Below are 19,228 nucleotides of genomic sequence, written 5' to 3' on the forward strand. Positions count from 1 at the left end.
TTCTTTCTCTTTTTCTCGTAGTAATTTTTTTTGTCTGTGAGTTATTTTTTTTTCATTTCTACTAAATTCTCCATTCTCATTAAAAAATAAGAAATAGAAGTAAGCAACATTTGATAATAATTAAAGAACAGTACAAATAGTAGAAGTACGTTCCAATCTTGCACAAATTTTAGAGAAACTTTTTTCTTCAAACAGAGGAGGACAATAAGGGGAATTTGAGGGAAGCAACAGAAGAAAAATTTTCAGCTCTATTTTTAGCTTTCACAACACTGAAACAACGAAAAACAATTGTTTTTTTTTTTTTGGTGATTATAAGCTTTTCATTAATAACCAAAAGTATTATGTACAAATCAGCCAGAATTTATAACACAGTTCGCTTCTCTCATCTCTTCTATCAGTATTCTCTTCAACACTAAAAGCCTTTGCTATCAGCATCTATTGCCTACCTAGGAAAGCTATACTTTTGAATTAGTATCCTAGTAGTACTATTGGCTCGAACATGACAAATATATGCAATCTCTCTAGCCATTGTTTCACATGTATTATCCATATGAGCAAAGAGCCTGTTGTGCCTTTCTATCCATATTGCATAGACATATTATGTAAACACCAGCTTCACTAACTTTGCCTTCATAGTTTTCCCTTTTATGTTCTGCTCAATCCATTGTTGCATCTGGTTCCATGTGCTTATATCCACCCAAGTGATTTGCAGCCACTGCATTAGCTTCTTCTAAACCTGTCTTCCAACTGCACATTCCACAAACAGATGATCCCTGGTTTCAGCTACCTCTTTAGACATTACACAGTTATTTTCAACTTGAATTGCCCAGCTTTCCAGTCTTGCAGCAGTTAGCAGCCTATCTTGTTGTTGTAGCCACGTTATAAACACTGCTTTTCGTCTTGCTTCATTGCCACACATGATGCTTTTCCATATAACTTTAAGTAACTCCCCAAGCGTTTTCAAATATATGCTTCTGATCATGCTTTTGTTCTTCAAGTACTCTAGTTGCACATATCTCAAGTCAGCTCTTGCTTTGAGTATTTTTTTGACACCCAACTAGCTTGTTGGGGGATAGTCAAACTCTCCAAAGTTTGTGCTTTTATGTAGTATTCATGAATCCACTTAATTCACAAAGTGTCTTTCTTAGTCTTCAAGTCCCAACAAATCTTTGTTATGGCTGCTTTGTTCCATAATTTAGGATTTGTGAGATTTAATCCCCCTGCTGACTTTGGCATGCACATCCTACTCCAAGCTACTAGCGACTTTCTGGTAATTTCGTTTGTTCTTGACCATATAAAGCTTCTGCAGTATCCCTCTATGGCTTTCATCACCTTAGCAGGTATGATAAATAGTTGTGCCCAATAGGATTGAATACCAAAAAGCACTGACTTTACCAGTTGTACTCTGCCTGCATATGTGTCACGACCCTAAAACCTGATCCGGTCGTGATGGCACCTATCGTGAAACTAGGCCAGCCGACACAACTCCCGAATTCAACCCTTTAGTCAATAACAATCATTTTTAAGCCATTAATTAATTTATATCTAGTAATGTAAGTCTAAATGAACAGTGCAAAATAAATACACCAGCCCGACATCGGGGTGTCACAAGTCACGGGCATCTACTAAGGTCTGAATACAACTAAGAGTCTAAAAATATACTAAATACAGTCTAAGGAAGACAAGAGGGAGAAAAGCAGTGCTGCGAACGTCGGGCAGCTACCTTGCTAACTCCAATGACTCTGCCACTGAGCAATCAACACCCGCTACCGGGTTTAGAAATACATGAATCTGCACACAAGGTGCAGGGAGTAATGTGAGTACGCCAACTCAGTAAGTAATAAAAATAAACGAAAGCTGAGCAGTAAGAAAACACGTAAGCCACATCATGATGCTACAGCAAATACAGTACATTTCCAAAACAATACAGAAATCGTTTATTTCGTAAATCAAACTCAGTTTCAGTAAAAACCCTTTCCTTTTTAAAACATCTTTCAATGGTTTCAAACGAGTGAAAAAAACAGTGAGTAAAAATGATAGAAACGTAAACAGCCCCTCGGGCAAAGCATGTACCATAAACCGCCCCTCGGGCATAATATCGACAGAATCAGCCCCTCGGGCTACCTCACAATCACTCGTAATCAGCCCCTCGGGCATAACATAAATCAAGAACCGCCCCTCGGGCAAAATATCAATAGAACAAGCCCCTCGGGCTATCTCATAATAACTCGTATCAGCCCCTCGGGCAACAAAATGAAACAACAACAGCCCCTCGGGCTACATCACATCACTCACACTGGGTACCCGCACTCACCGGGGATGTACAGACTCCGGGAGGGGCCCCTTACGACCCAAGCACAATAACAAGCCATCTCGTGGCATAATCAAACATGCTCTCGGCCTCATATCAATCACAAGTCACCTCGTGGCATAATAAATCAGGCCTCGGCCTCTCATCAATCACAAGTCAGTACCACATGCTGCGGCGCGCAGCCCGATCCAACACATGCCTTTAGCCTCACTTAGTCAGATCTCACTCAAGCCCCTCGGGCTGACAGTAAAACAGGTACTCGGCTCAAAATCATTTATGAAATCAAAGGAGTGAATAAAACCGAGTTATGAAAACAATAAGAACATAGCATAATTGAGTGTTAACATTAAACCAAAACAGTGAGGAAAAACAGTAGTAAAAGCCCCTAAGGGTCCAAACAATCGGCACAAGGCCCAGACACGGCATTTAGTCCCAAACACAATAATATTTTCCAAAATATAACAATATCAAATAGTTTTCAAGTAAAATACGCGACTTAATAGTCGTACGGGATGGACCAAGTCACAATCCCCAATGGTGCACGACCCCACACTCGTCATCTAGCGTGTTCGTCACCTCAAAGTAGCACAACGATGTGAAATTCGGGGTTTCATACCCTCAGGACAATATTTACAATCATTACTTACCTCTATCCGGTCCAAACTCTAGCTCGCGATGCCTTTGCCTCTCGACTCGGCCTCTAGATGCTCCAAATCTAGCCAGAAACTGTACCATACCATCAAAATATGCTAAGGGAACAAAGCCCACTCGAAAATAACCAATTTACATCAAGAATCCTGAAATTGACCAAACCTGACCCCGGGGCCCACGTCTCAGAATCCGATACAAATCACAAAACTAGAATCCTTTCACTCTCACGAGTTCATACATATAAAATACATCAAAATCCGACCTCAAACGACCCCTCAAATCCCTAGATTTAGGTCTCCAATTTCCAAGCCCTAACTTCCAATTTGCTACTGATTTTTCCCATATAATTCAAGCTTACAACCTCAAAAATCATCATAAAAACGAGTTTAGGGACCAAGGACCTTACCTCTAAGAAGCCCTCTTGAATTCTCCCTTCAATTAGCTCTCCAAAGCTTCTTCCCGTTTGAAATGTGGTGAAAATCCACTCAAAATCGCGAAGGTGAAATTTATATATTCTGACCCAGCAAAACCGCACATGCGGTTAAAATCTCGCACCTGCGGACCCGCACCTGCTGTCCCAGGTGCGCTTCTACGCAAATCACTTATGCGCCCCAGACCGCACCTGCGATCACACTCCCGCACCTGCGCTATCGCAGGTGTGCTCAATCTTCCGCATCTGCGGTTCCAGCGCCTCTTGCCCATTTCCGCATCTGTGACCCAAAATGCGCTTCTGCGGGCCCGCACCTGCGTTCTCCTAGCTGCTGGTGCGGTTATGACAGGAACCTAGCACTTCAGTTGCATATCCGAACTCAAAACCTCCCGTCAACCATCCGAAATTCCAACGAGGCCCCGGGACCTCAACCAAAAGCACAAATAAGTCGTATACTACTATACACACTTATACCAATCTTCAAAACACCTCAAACAACATCGAATCAACCAAATCACATCGGATTCAAGCATAAGGTTCCAAAAACTTCTGAATTCCGCTTTTGATCAAAAAGTCTACCAAACCTCGTCCGAATGACTTGAAATTTTGCACACACGTAACATTTGACACAACAAACCTACTGCAACTTCCGAAATTCCATTCTACCCCTATATCAAAATCTCACCTATCAACCGAAAAACGCCAAAATTTCAATTTCGCCAATTCAAGCCTAAATCTACTCCGGACCTCTAAAACACATTCCGATCATGCTCCTAAGTCCCAAATCACCAAACGGAGCTAACCAAATCATAAAAATTCCAATCTGAGATCATATGCTAACAAGTCAAAACTTGGTCAAACCTTTCAAATTTAAGCTTCAAACTGAGAACTGTCTTTCCAAACCCTTCTGATTACCCTGAAAACCACAACCGACGATTTGCATATGTCATAATACATCACACGGGGCTAGTCATGCCCGAGAATTGGTGAGCGAAGTGCAAAAGCTCAAAATGACCGGTCGGGTCGTTACATCCCCCCCTGTTAAACATACTTCGTCCTCGAACGTGCCAGAGTTGTTCTGAAAACCATCAAATCGCTGTGTAACCTTACCATGCACATACCCGGGGGTGATCCCACGTCACCCTATCTCATATAGGTCCGATAACACAATGTAACTGAAATTTCTCAATCCAACCTAGCCCATAAACCTTAGAATCACATTTCCACTTCTGAAATCATCTATATGATCAGAATCTCACATCTATACTTTGAATAAGTCCGAACAAGCTGTAACGAACCATACCTACAGTCTCAGATGCAATTACATGATATACCACATAGCTCTAACTGTCGTAGCGATAACTTCTAATCACAGCAGTTGCTTAGAACAACCGAATATCGATAATAAACCTCTTATCAAACAAAGCCTCATTCCAACACTTCCGTATACTGCCAATGATAAATGAAACACGTAGAAAGTCATAACCATTCCTCAGATTAACCATTCGTGAAGCCACTTCTCCTTTGGCGAGGACCATAGCAAATTTCTGAGCCGAACATCGATATTATCCTTCCAACACACTGAAACCGAATCCGTTTGTATTCATTATAGATCCCAACAATATCATCTAATCCTACACAACTAATCTGGTGATATGACACATCAATACAAACTAAAGCCATAACTCGTGCAATACGCGCACCAATAAGCAACAATCCGAACGTACTCAAATCAGGAAAAACGACTCAAATGAAAGAGCTGTACCGCAAGCTCACCAGAACCACCACAACTCAATGCTGAGAACCCATCACACGTCGTAGAAACAGAACACACGAATCCAACCCAAAGGGTCATATCTCCACATAACTTCGCTGCAATGCGCGACCCTATCCGAATACTGGCCCACATGAGACACCTCCAGTCACTATGCTCAAAATCGACAACCACGCACAATTTGATATCTAGTACCCAAGCAAATCATCTTTCATAACAACGACGAAGAAATTGACATAATATTACGCAAACCCGAAAGGACGCAATCGATACGCCATCCGCTGAGCAATACCCAATACTCTTCCCGCTCGAATCCCACTGAGAGACCCAATAAAAACCGCACCACATGTGCCTATAACCAACAAATCCTAACGCCTCGCAACACGGGAAGGTAATTCATAGATCTCCCCATATCACTAATAAGCTCAATAACAATCAAATCAATACATCCCTCAACAATAAAACTCGGAGTCAACCAAGCCGACTCGATATAGAACACACATCCCTATTGGTCTACCGATGAACCCCTTAGCAAGGAGTTCTTGAAGCTGCTCCTTTACCTCCACCGGTGCCATACGATACGGTGCCCGACACCAAATCAATACCGAAATCAATACCGAAATCCGGCGGCATGCCCGGAAGCAGGAAACACATCTAGAAAATCCCTCACCACCGGATCTGAATCAATGGTAGGAGTCTCTGCACTGACATCCATCACAAAGGCCCAATAAGAAAAGGCAACCTTTCCCAGCCATCCGCTGGGTCTTCAAAATTGAATCACCCTACTGGAACATAATCCGTCGAACCTTGCCACTCAATCCGTGGCATCCCCGGCGTAGCCAACGTCGCCGTCTTAGCGCAACAATCCAGAATAACACGACACCGAGACAACCGGTCTATGCCCAGTATCACATCCAAAATCCAACATACCAAGCATCAAAGGATCCACTCGGGTCTCCAAACCTCCAATAGTTACCACACAAGACCGATATACGCGGTCCACAACCACGACCTAACCTGTTTATGAGAACTCCTAGTCTCCAATTCCATACAGCACGCGAATCACCATATCCGATCCCAATTCCGCCGTCCGAATACATACCACCCCTCTAATACCCAATCATTCCATGAGAGGTACCCCTATAATTCTTCTGTGCCACCAAGAAACTCGAATATCAGCAGTCGATCCAGCATGAGAGCGCCGCAATACTAATAAAGTATCCTCAACTCAAACACATCGCCCTTCCTCAAATGTATACCCTCATCAAGCCACACCAATCAATGATCTCATTTATCTAGTCATCTGAACTGTCCATGCTACCTAAGAATTTGTGACCTTCCTTTCAAAGCTGAACCGTGACCTTACACATGCAAATCTCAATCCTACACAACATACCGCCTATACCATACCATCCTAGGATAAACATGAGAACTTCATATCCCTTCCGAGCCACAAGCAGCTACGTACTCAACTAGTCAAGAACTTTCCATTGATCCCATCTAGAAGAAAATCACTACACATCCCATGCTCCTCACGCTCGTAGCAAATATACATCTCTAACCGTGGTAGAAACCATCAAGAACTCTCCGAATTCCATTTGCACAAAACTAAACCGTCAAGACTGAATCCTTCTAACTCAACCAAGCTACGCAGGCCACTAAAACCCAAGAGCATTGCCGCGAAACACCTGTAGAAACTCATTACCTCGTAAGAACCCAAAGAACTAATCATATCCTTACCATGCCGATCCAGCCTACTACCAAGCTATCCCATCTATCCAAGTTTCCTTCTGATTTATCTTCAACTTGATACTCCTTCTTGCTATAACACCACAATTCCTTAAACCAGACTCACCATATGAGACCTAAGCATAAAACCACACCGTCTAAGGCTCATAAGCCGCTGAATACTCTCTTAACCATTCCCAAAAGCACCACATTAAAAATACCCACCCTGAAGGGACTTCCTGCGAATCCAAGGCCATTACCTTTACCTTCATAATACTGATATATAGAATCCCATAATGATATAGAAATACTACGAGTCTTGACACCCTCCAAGGCAAACCTCAGTTTCTAGCCAAATATACAACTTGAAAATCTCCAATTATTCCATGTAAAATCTTGAACCTATTTGAACCATTCTCGAGAGTCATCCACTCTACTCAAACCGCAATTAGACCGATCAAATGGACCGGACGACCTGTGCTCCAATAGCACTCCAACACCACAGAGTGTAACCTCACCTTAATGCAACCAAGAAACTTCATGATCTATGCACCACACATCCTTTACAGATAACAACTCAAGTCATTCCATGATTTTTATACACCCATAAAGCATACCATAACCTCTATTGAAATTTCCTTTACTAGAGCCATCCTCGATCTCAACCTCCGTAAGCCACAGCTGATTCACCGATATGCCTCAAACTGGAACCATCATAGCACATAACCGCGCAATCAACTAATCAATAGCAGACTCCCCCACTTGGCTCGAAGCCATAGATCAAAACAAACAATGACTCATAATGAATGTACTCTATTACTGCCATAATACCATAGTGAGATTAAACTCAATCCTTCATAAGCTCGTGCAACACAGCCCATCTAGTACTTCAAATCTTTCACAAATCTCGCATTCACCCTCGTAACAGTCAAGTCCACTCTAGGCGACCCAAATTTAAATTGCAACACATATACTTCACTGGTAAAGGAGATCTTCCAACAACAACATAAGGATCACATAAATATCAGAAAACTCCGCAGGAGATGACCCACTTGCTTCGCCTCAAACTAACATCTCTTTATACCCTTCCACCATCATAAACATTACGCAGTCCTTTAATCTTCCTGAGTCTGAACTCATATCACAACGTGAAATCTACTTCACTTCCTAACTAGGCAACATGAAAAGATCCTTCGTAACACCCACAACTCGGGGCTATACGTCAAATCACGATGGAAATCAAATACCAAATAGTTCTTGCTGCCGCAAAGCAGACCCTTCTCGTCTCGTTCAATTCATATGAACACATCTCGCAGTCACATCACCCTCATCACGTAGCTATCCCATCATCACTTCCCTTAATAGGGACACAACAGAACATATAGATCCAGAAACACGCGCTCGCGCGATCAACAGCTTAGGGCTCAAGCTATAGGCAAAATCCGGCCTCAAGTCTTCTCGACTGGCCCAACATCAACACACAGAGATCACATCTCGCCCCTCGATCAGGGAATCACAAGCCATTGATGCACATCTGGTACTGAGCGCTCATGCGCGCATACGAATGCGTGGAAGGAATTCAAAGAGTTACATTTCAAGCTGAATCAAGGACGCACGATAAGAATTCAAGAAGGTGAAATTTCCTAAAGGTTCTGCAGCCTCCCGAGGATAAGTACAGACGTCTCCATACCGATCCGCGAGACTCTACTAAACCTGCTCATGACTTGTGAGACCTATGTAACCTAGGCTCTGATACCAACTTGTCACGACCCTAAAATCGACCCGGTCGTGATGGCGCCTATCGTGAAACTAGGCCAGCAGACACAACTCCCGAATTTAACCCTTTAATCAATAACAACCATTTTTAAGCCTTTAATTAATCATATATCTCATAATGTAAGTCTAAATGAACAGTGTGGAATAAATACACCAGCCCAACATCGGGGTGTCACAAGTCACGAGCATCTACTAAGGTCTGAATACAACTAAGAGTCTAAAAATGTACTAAATACAGTCTAAGGAAGACAAGGGAGAAAAGCAGTGCTGCGAACGCCGGGCAGCTACCTTGCTAACTCCGATGACTCTGCTACTGAGCAATCAACACTCGCTACCGGGTTCAGAAATACTTGAATCTGCATACAAGGTGCAGGGAGTAATGTGAGTACGCCAACTCAGTAAGTAATAAAAGTAAATGAAATCTGAGCAGTAAGAAAACACGTAAGCCACGTCATAACGCTACAGCAAATACAGTACATTTCCAAAACAGTACAGAAATCATTTATTTCGTAAATCAAACTCAGTTTAAGTAAAAACCCTTTCCTTTTTAAAACATCTTCCAATGGTTTTAAACGAGTGATAAAAATAGTGAGTAAAAATGATAGAAACGTAAACAGCCCCTCGGGCAAAACATGTACCATGAACCGCCCCTCAGGCACAATATCAACAGAACCAGCCCCTCGGGCTATCTCATAATCACTCGTATCAGCCCCTCGGGTAATAACATGAAACAACAACAGCCCCTCGGGCTACATCACATCACTCACACTGGGTACCCGCGCTCACTGGGGGTGTACAAACTCCGGGAGGGGCCCCTTAGGGCCCAAGCACAATAACAAGCCATCTCGTGGCATAATCAAACAGGCTCTCGGCCTCATATAAATCAAAAGCCACCTCGTGGCATAATAAATGAGGCCCTCGGCCTCTCATCAATCACAAGTCAGTACCACATGCTGCGGCGCGCAGCCCGATCCCATGATATCCTCACAACACAGGCCCTTGGCCTCACTCAGTTAGATCTCACTCAAGCCCCTCAAGCTGACAATAAAACAGGTACTTGGCTCAAAATCATTTATGAAATCAAAAGGAGTGAATAAAACCGAGTTATGAAAATAGTAAGAACATAACACGACTGAGTGTAAACATTAAACCAAAACAGTGAGGAAAAATAGTAGTAAAAGCCCCTAAGGGTCCAAACAATCGGCACAAGGCCCAGACATGACATTTAGCCCCAAACACAATAATATTTTCCAAAATATAACAATATCAAATAGTTTTCAAGTAAAATATGCGACTTAACAGTCGTACGGGATGAACCAAGCCACAATCCCCAACGGTACACGACCCCACGCTCGTCATCTAGCGTGTGCGTCACCTTAAAGTAGCACAACGATGTGAAATCCGGGGTTTCATACCCTCAGGATAATATCTACAATCATTACTTACCTCTATCTGGTCCAAACTCTAGCTCGTGATGCCTTTGCCTCTCGACTCGGCCTCCGGATGCTCCAAATCTAGCCAGAAACAGTACCATACCATCAAAATATGCTAAGGGAACAAAGCCCACTCGAAAATAACCAATTTACATCAAGAATCCCGAAATTGACCAAACCCGACCCCCGGGCCCACATCTCGGAATCCGATACAAATCACAAAACTAGAATCCTTACACTCTCAAGAGTTCATACATATCAAATACATCAAAATCCGACCATAAACGACCCCTCAAATCCCTAGATTTAGGTCTCCAATTTCCAAGCCCTAACTTCCAATTTGCTACTGTTTTTCCCATATTTTCAAGCTTACAACCTCAAAAATCATCATAAAAACGAGTTTAGGGACCAAGGACCTTACCTCTAAGAAGCCCTCTTGAATTCTCCCTTCAATTAGCTCTCCAAAGCTTCTTCCCATTTGAAATGTGGTGAAAATCCACTCAAAATTGCGAAGGTGAAATTTATATATTCTGACCCAGCAAAACCGCACCTACGGACCCGAACCTGCGGTCCCAGGTGCGCTTCTGCGCAAAATAACTCAAGCACCGCAAACCGCACCTGCGATCACACTCCCGCACTTGCGCTATCGCAGGTGCGCTCAATCTTCCGCATCTGCAGTTCCGGCGCCTCTTGCCCATTTCTGCATCTGCGTCCCAAAATGCGCTTCTGCCGGCCCGCACCTGCGTTCCCCTAGCCGCAGGTGCGGTTATGACAGGAACTTAGCACTTCAGCTGCATATCCCAACTCAAAACCTCCCGTCAACCATCCGAAATTACCCCGAGGCCCCGGGACCTTAACCAAAAGCACAAATAAGTCGTATACCACTATCCACACTTATACCAATATTCAAAACACCTCAAACAACATCGAATCAACCAAATCACATCGGATTCAAGACTAAGGTTCCAAAAACTTCCGAATTCCGCTTTTGATCAAAAAGTCTACCAAACGTCGTCTGAATGACCTGAAATTTTGCACACACGTCACATTTGACACAACTAACCTACTGCAACTTACGGAATTCCGACCCCTATATCAAAATCTCACCTATCAACCGAAAAACGCCAAAATTTCAATTTCGCCAATTCAAGCCTAAATCTACTCCGAACCTTCAAAACACATTCCGATCACACTCCTAAGTCCCAAATCATCAACGGAGCTAACCAAATCATAAAAATTCCTATCCGAGATCATATGCTAAAAAGTGAAAACTTGGTCAAACCTTTCAAATTTAAGCTTCAAACTGAGAACTGTCCTTCGAAAACCCTTCCGATTACCCTGAAAACCAAAACTGACGATTTGAATAAGTTATAATACATCACACAGGGCTAGTCATGCCCGAAAACTGGCAAGCGAAGTACAAAGCTCAAACGACCGTTCGGATCGTTATAATATTATAACTTCTTAGCTATCCATGATTAAAATTCTTGCTGTGATTTTTGTTATTAGAGGTTGCCATTCTACCAATTTCGGTTTTCTAGTAGCTAGTGGAATTCCTAGATACCAAAATGGTAATTCACCTTGCCTATATCCAATTGCTTGTTGGATTTCCTGCTTGCTTTCTTCTGAAATCCCACCATAATAGATAGCACTCTTGGATTGATTAGCCTGTAACCCTGAAGAATTTGTAAATATACCAAACTTTTCATGTAAGAGCCCCACTGATATTTTTTCACCTTTAGCAAACATGAGAAGATCGTCTACAAAGCACAGATGTGTGATGTTTAGCTTAGAACAATTTGGATGATACATAAACTGCTTCTATTCCTTTAAGGTGCTGAGACTTATGCTCAAATACTCCATAACAATATCAAATAGGAAGGGAGAAGTTGGATCTCCTTGACAAAGTCCTTTGGTAGCATCAAAGGGTGGGGTTGACTCTCCATTTATAACTATGTAGTAGTTAACAGTAGTAACACACTCCATCACTCATCTGATACATTTTTTAGGGAAATGCAATTCTGTCAACATTTGTTCCTAAAATATCCAATCCACTGTGTCATATGCCTTCTGAATATCAATTTAATCATACATCTGGGTGATATATGTTTTCTTGTATATGTCTTCTCCAACTCATGAGCCATAATCACATTATCTGCTACTTTCCTTCTTGGGATAAATCCTGATTGAGTTTCAGTGATAATGGATGCGATCACCTTCTCTATTCTGCCTGCAAGAATCTTTGCTATTATCTTGTATAGAACAGTGCAACAGGAAATTGGCATATACTCCTTGATTGTAGCAGGATTGAATACCTTTGGTATCAGGGTGACTGCTCTACAGTTAATTCCTTTATGCATTTTGCCTGTTATAAAGAAATCTTGCACAACTTCAATGATTTCATTTTTAATGACTGGCCAAGCTCTTTTATAGAATACAACATTATATCCATCCACACTTGGAGCTTTGTCATCTCCTATAGACTGAAGGCTTGAATAAATCTCCTCTTCTGTCACTTATTCACATAGTTGGAGCTGTTGAGTATGACTCAGTGCACTCCCCCTTCTCATGATTGTCTTGTTAGCTGTTGTCACATTGTGCAAAGCTGACCCCATAAGTGACTTATAAAACTGTATTATCTCTTGCTTGATATCTCTTGCTTCTGTTAGTCTGCCTCTCTCTTGAGACTCTAGCTCTAGTATTTGTTTCTTCTATTTTCTATCTTTTATAACAACTGAAAAGTAACTTGCATTGGCATCTCCAAGTTTGATCCACCTTGCCCTGGATGTTTGTTGCAATGCACTTTCTTCAATCATAGACTACTTTTCAAGTTGACAGATAATTTTCTTTTCTTCCATTGCTAATTCATCTAAGTATTGGTGCCTTATCTTGAGTTGTATTTCTTGAAGATCTTCTCTTGCTTGAATAATTCTTGCTGCTACACCCTTGAATTCAGTTTCATTCAATCTTTTTAGCTTCTTCCTTAATTCCTTCTATTTAATGCAGATATTCCTCATCTTGTGCGAGTGATATATTTATTTCCAGTTTTCCTCCACTAGGTGGAGAAAATTCTCATGAGTTGCCCATACATTGAAAAATTTGAATGCTGTTCTGATCCTTGGCTCCCTCACATTAGTGGTTATCGTCATAGGAAAATGGTCTAATATATGTGGAAGTTTATATTCATTAAGCAAATGGCCATATTTTAACATCCATTCAGCATTTCCAAAGGCTCTATCTATTCTGCTCCATATTCTGTCACCCCCTTGTTGCTTGTTTGTCCAAGTATAATAATCTCCTTTCTATAGCAATTCATTCAGCATCAATTGTTGAATGCATTCTGTGAAATCTTTTATCTCATAGCTAGTGACTGTTGCTCCTTTCAATCTATCTTGTGAACTTAAGATAGAGTTGAAATCCCCCAAATGATCCATGGTTTTGTTGTTGTTTGAGACAAACTGTTCAATTGCTGCCATAAATCTCTCCTCTGCTCCACTGTATTGTATCCATACACTATTGTCATTTCACAATCTATTTGTTGACTCCTGCTCACCACTAAACAATGGATAATCTGTGTTTCCTTCTTCAGAACTGCAATTTTCTAAGCATTTGTGTCCCAGATCAACCAAATCTTGCCATTCTGTGCATGATTGTAATTATTCTCAATCCCCAGCCTGGGACAATTTTATTATAGACTGCTTGTGCTCTATGGTCCTTCACCCTTGTCTCCATTAATCCTGCTACTTTAATTCTATTTTCTTTGAGATACTTAGCTAATTCTTTCTGCTTATATCTCTTATTTATACCCCTTATATTCCATACTAACCATGTCATTATTGATGACATATAAATCCTCCACCTATATCAGTAGGTAGGAGTTTTGTCATCACATCATCTTCACACTGCAGGATCTCAAGTTCATGTCTCACTGGAATAGCTGCTTCAATCAATTGATTCACAGGTCGGCCGTTAATTTCTTTTAGCGCTTTCCCTTTTAATAACTGCTTCTCTTTAGATTGTGAGCTTAATTCCTCTGTATCCACTCTCTCTATTGGCTTTTGAGCTTTTTGATTGGTTGCTGCATATTGAGTTTCCTTCTTCTCACCATTAGCTTCAACTGCATCTCTTTCATCCTCCTTTAGTACCCAGGTGGTGCACCATTTTCTTAGGACCTTGCTTCCTCTTTTGAATGTTGTTATTCCTTTGTTCCTCATTCTTCACATCTTTCATTTCCTGTTTTGTACAATTATGTCCTATCATTAGACATTCTTCACAATAATCTGGCTTCCATTCAAATATAAATGATTGTCAAGTACAATTATTTCATCTGGTAATGGCTTGGTGACATTGACCTCTATAAGCATTCTAGCAAATGATATTCTGGTTTGCTTTGCTGTGCATTCATCTGCATACTTTGGTACTCCAATTGCACTAGCTATCTTGCTCAATGAATCTCGGCTCCAGCAACTCATAGGTAGGCTAGGAAATTTAACCCACAAAGGCAGCTCTGTAAGGAATTCAACGTTAAAATCAAACTTAGGATCCATTGTTTCAAGATCATAGGTTTGTTGTTGATGCTATATAGGCCTGCATATTGTACTTCATTCAAATCAGTCATCGTGATAATACACTTCAAGTTCAGCTACTATATTCCAATTTTGAGCCACATATCGTGCCATATAGTTATATCCTGGTGTGTCACCTATCACATAAACTACTAAAGTAGCCTTCCACTTATCAGCTTCCCTGTTTGTTTCTTCCTTATCAAGCTTGACCATTAAACTTCCATCAACCAATTCTGGAGGTATCTAATCAAGTGACATACCGTTAGTTGCTGCTCGATTTCGATTGAATAGCCCAGGCCAAGTTTTATCTAGAGCTTGGCCCTTTGATGTCTGCTCAGTTTTCCTCAGATCTGGTTGTTTGAGATGCGTTGGTTGCTGTTCTTCAGCGATTCTTGTCAATTGCAGTTGCAGAGGCTCACCTATGTTCAATTTCCTAGCTCCGGTGGTCATTTTGCTTGCCGAAATTAACGGAAACAGAGGTGGAAATTGAGTTGCTAATGGTGTAATCACTCGTTATTCACTTTCATTTTCTAGGGTTTTCGCTATCACCCTAGCACTGACTGAGCTTCCCACTATTACAATTGCTTGTTTCTTCGATCTTCCTAGCCCTTTAGCCATGGCTGCCTCCGTCGGTGTAGGTTTACATAACTTGGGCCGATAGCCCTAGTCTAGAGAGAGAATGCATGAAAAAAACAATTGTTAGAATCATTGTTCAGCATTGTCTTTTGGGAAAACACAAAACACGGAAAACCATAGAGTTTTGTATAAGGGGGAAGACTTGAGCAGTTCTTTCCTACAATAACAAAGTTGACAAGCTATGCGTCTTCTTTGATTTTCTAGGCTATGCATCTCCTTTGATTTTCTAGGTGAACACCAGACCACCAATAATTAAGCAAGAGATAATTTCAAGGAAATCTAGATCAGCTGCTTTAGTAGTGAAAGAGCGCAGCAAGATAAATTCACCAACACAAAAGTCATCAATCCCCTTGCTTATTCACAAATAAGAAATACCAAGTTCATAATAATTAATAAACAGAACCATGAATTATCTCAATTCTAATGCAATTTTAATGTTTGTCATAACAGAGAATTATATTTTTCAATATGGAAGCATTTCCAAACTATACTCCAACGCTAAAAAATAGTCACTAATTTTTTTTTTGGAATAAATGAAGCTCTAAAATCATCTTTGTGGTGACAATGTTTTACTGCAAACCTTCGTTCTTTCATGATATTGACGATCAACCTTGAGAGTACTTGTTTAAATCATGAAATGAAATATCCTGCAGTAAAATAATTCATATGAAAAGTATTACTAGTAAAAATAAGGACATAAAATCGCAAAAAAAAAAAGTACTAACTCTTAGGAATCAGATAGACTTCCATGAGATGTTAGCTGAGACAATTGTGAAAAATACCATGGGTAAGAATTTTTTTCTCCCAATCCCTATCATATAAAGAGAAAAATAAGCTTTTACATAATACCACACAAGGAATAAAATATTGTTATTATGACATACCGTATTCGCTGTGGCATTAGACAATGGCGGACATGGTGCTGGAGGCCTGCAAGGTGACTTACATGTTGGACAGTTTGCAATGGAGGAGATACTGGCGATTGAATCATATTCTTTTTCCTGATATTTTCCACAAAACTCTTTGGTTGTGTGTTGGAGCAACGAGTTGGTTGCTTCTTCTTTAACCCAATCACCTTTGTCACATTTGCATTATCAGCAAATATTGTCTCATTATGGAGAACTTTGCTTGGAACTGATGGAATTTCATGACATTCATTTTTTATTTTTACTTCCTTCAACTTTGCAATTATCTCGTTGGAATACTGTGCAACTAACTCATATCCTTCTCTGGATTCTGAAGCTTCACTTGCAATTTGGACAAGAGTTTGACATCAATGTCTATACCTTGTACTAACTTCAATTTTTGGATAACTTCCCTGAGTAAACATTTTAATCTCCATTGCAACCAAGTTGGTAACAACTTTTGTCCACCTTTTTAGTATATAATGGTCAGGAATCGTATCCTTGATATTTAAGGTGTCCAGAATCTTTAGAGCATGTACACCCAAAAATTCGAACAATTTGCAACTGCAAGAGACTACCTTTGTTGAGCACTTCACTACCACTACATGCTCCCGGCGACTTCCATGCGTGCTAACATTGTATTTAAGAAATTCTCCTTCATCATGAAAGCTATTTATAGAGACAAGTAATGACTTTTTCCACTTTTTTTCGGACAAATCAAATATGGTTGCAGTATATAATTCTCTCGCATGGATCAATAAAGGAAGCTTAACCTTCAAGACAGATATTCGTTGGGTCAAGTCAAAATTGACTTACTTTCATTAGCACGCTTACCATCAACAGCTCTTTGAAAATGCTTAAAGAACTGTACAGTATCTAAATAGGGTTTCAAGTAGCTCCTTAGTGATCCATTGAAACCTTCACTCAATTAGGTACTTCACATACTGTTGATACCCAATTTTTTCCTACATATTTTTATACTCAGAATATTCTCAAAATAGCATGTACATGCATATATAAGCATGCCCAAGAATTTTGATATTTTTTCCAATTTTTAAAGCTTTTTTAAAATCATTTTATTATTTGTTTTAGCAGTACAAAATCCAATAACTATTCCCAAAACTATCATTTTGGTGAGTAATTTATTTTCATCCTCATATTTACACCACAATATAATTAAGGTGATTTTTGCATATTTTTATAAATTTATTTGATATTTTGTAAGCTAAATTGCATAAAATTACAATTATAGCCTATATTACGATTAATAGCGTTACAATTATAAAATTATTCCCAGTATTTTTAGATTAACGTTTATATATTATTAATTAATTCAGTTAACTATTTTAATTAAATTAAAAAGGGAGAAATCGGCTATTTAATATATAGCCCATTACCATTTCAATTTTAGCCAATATAAAACCCCCAATTTCCCAGCCCTATTTTTGATTCAAACGTGACCCAATTCCAAAATTACCCGCCCCTGACCCACTCAAATAACCCGCCCAGGCCTTTTCTTTTAATCCCAGCCGTTGATCTAACAGATCAACGGCTCACACGCATCCTTTCCTTTTTTAATCCACCAACACCCTCAACCCTAAATCATTTCCCCTTTACCCGCCGCCCTTGAATCCCTTTCCTCTCCAATCCTCTCTGCAACCCCGTTCAAACCCTAGCCGCCGCCACCCAAACTAACCCTAATCCCCTTCGATTCCCACCGGAATCCATGGCTCCTCAGGCCATGGAAACCTCATACTCACCTCCTACTGCTCCTGTGAGCCTGATGCTCGAAGCATCTAGGACAGAATTCGAGGGTCTTCACTCAGATCTTCCCCGACTCAAGGTTTCCGGCCATTTCCGACCTTGCTCCGGCATATTCTAGTCTCCTGAGTCTGGTTCTGACTTTATCCGACTTAGATCAAATCTTTTTAAAGCCTTTCTCACTCTAAGGTTCTTTCGAAACCCTAACTATTCGAGGTTTTCTCCGATTCCTTTTAGACCTGTTATGTATCTATGCTATGCGTGAATTTTTTAACGATTTCCCTAAGTTTTCCTTTGAAAATTGCTTTCAAAACCCATCTTTTCTGATTTAGGGTTTCTGGAAAGTATTCAAGTGTTTTTATGATTTTTGCTTTCTTTATTATTTGTATTGTTTCTCTTATTGTATTCCTGTATCATGTTCTCACTCGCTTTCCACTATGTTCTTATACTTGCTCTATTATGTTCTTAGGTGTTCTTCTACTGAGTTTCATACTCCGTGATTGAATGTTCTTTTGCTGTGTTTTCTATACTCCGTCCTGGAATATTCTCCTACTGTGTTTTCTACGCTATGATTCCCGTTTTTTTTACCATGCTCTTCATCCTCTATAAGCATGTATGTTTCTTCTACTTGTTTCTTCTACTGTCAGTTGTTCCCTCACTACGCTTCGAAACTAGTTTCCTCACTCTGTTTGCTTTGATCTTTCTACTTGTTTGCGTGCTTTCTTATGAGCTTCTAAAAGAAGCCACTAAGCCTGTTTTTTACTACTTGCCTCTCCATCTCCGCATTCGATTCTTTCTACTGATTTTACAAGGTCATGGCAAAATTTTTCGTGTTTAGGCATGTCTGTGTGCTTTTATATGTGTGTTGAATCTTTCTTTAAAAGGATTTCAAGTAGTAATTGAATCAGAATCTTTTTGGGGGCTTTAATTGATTGTACTAATTTTTCTTGAGTAAAACCTTTTTCTTCACACCAAATATTTGGACTTGTGATTTCGTGGCTGTCAATTGATTCTCTTTCCTTAATTATACAACCGTGTACTTTCAGAAAACCTTGTCCTTAAAATAACCTTTTATGTATTTACCCTCAATTGCATGCTTTGCACAAAGAGTTTGATTAATTTCTTTCCTTAGTTGGTTTTATACCCGTTTGAATTTGAATCCCTTAACTAAAGGGAGTCTTATGTGGCTGATTAAAAATCAAACTTTCAATTATTTTCTTCTTTAATTCTTCATGACTTTCACACTATAAATACCCCG

General features: G+C 40.2%; 1 protein-coding gene across 1 annotated transcript; it reads right to left on the reverse strand.

Annotated features, from left to right (window-relative positions):
• Positions 1–656: 656 nt before the first annotated feature.
• Positions 657–14,317, reverse strand: LOC109237691. Its single transcript, XM_019404025.1, has 5 exons — positions 13,963–14,317; positions 13,563–13,694; positions 12,196–12,468; positions 11,668–11,779; positions 657–747 (listed from the first exon to the last, which is right to left on the reverse strand). Exons 1-5 carry the CDS (start codon positions 14,315–14,317, stop codon positions 657–659), a joined length of 963 nt encoding a protein of 320 aa, XP_019259570.1.
• Between the last annotated feature and the right edge of the window lie 4,911 nt (positions 14,318–19,228).

This window comes from Nicotiana attenuata, unplaced genomic scaffold (genome assembly GCF_001879085.1).
Source record: "Nicotiana attenuata strain UT unplaced genomic scaffold, NIATTr2, whole genome shotgun sequence".
NCBI classification, from domain to species: Eukaryota; Viridiplantae; Streptophyta; class Magnoliopsida; order Solanales; family Solanaceae; genus Nicotiana; species Nicotiana attenuata.

Bases quoted from the DNA above. Each gene is read 5' to 3' on its own strand.
- LOC109237691 (XM_019404025.1), bottom strand. From the start codon at position 14,317: ATGAGGAACAAAGGAATAACAACATTCAAAAGAGGAAGCAAGGTCCTA. The intron at 13,695-13,962 runs GTGGAGGATTTA...AGAAAATTGCAG, and splicing joins ACTCCTACCTACTGATATAG to TTCTGAAGAAGGAAACACAG. The intron at 12,469-13,562 runs GTTTGTCTCAAA...TCTTTATAACAG, and splicing joins TTTATGGCAGCAATTGAACA to GCAAAATGCATAAAGGAATT.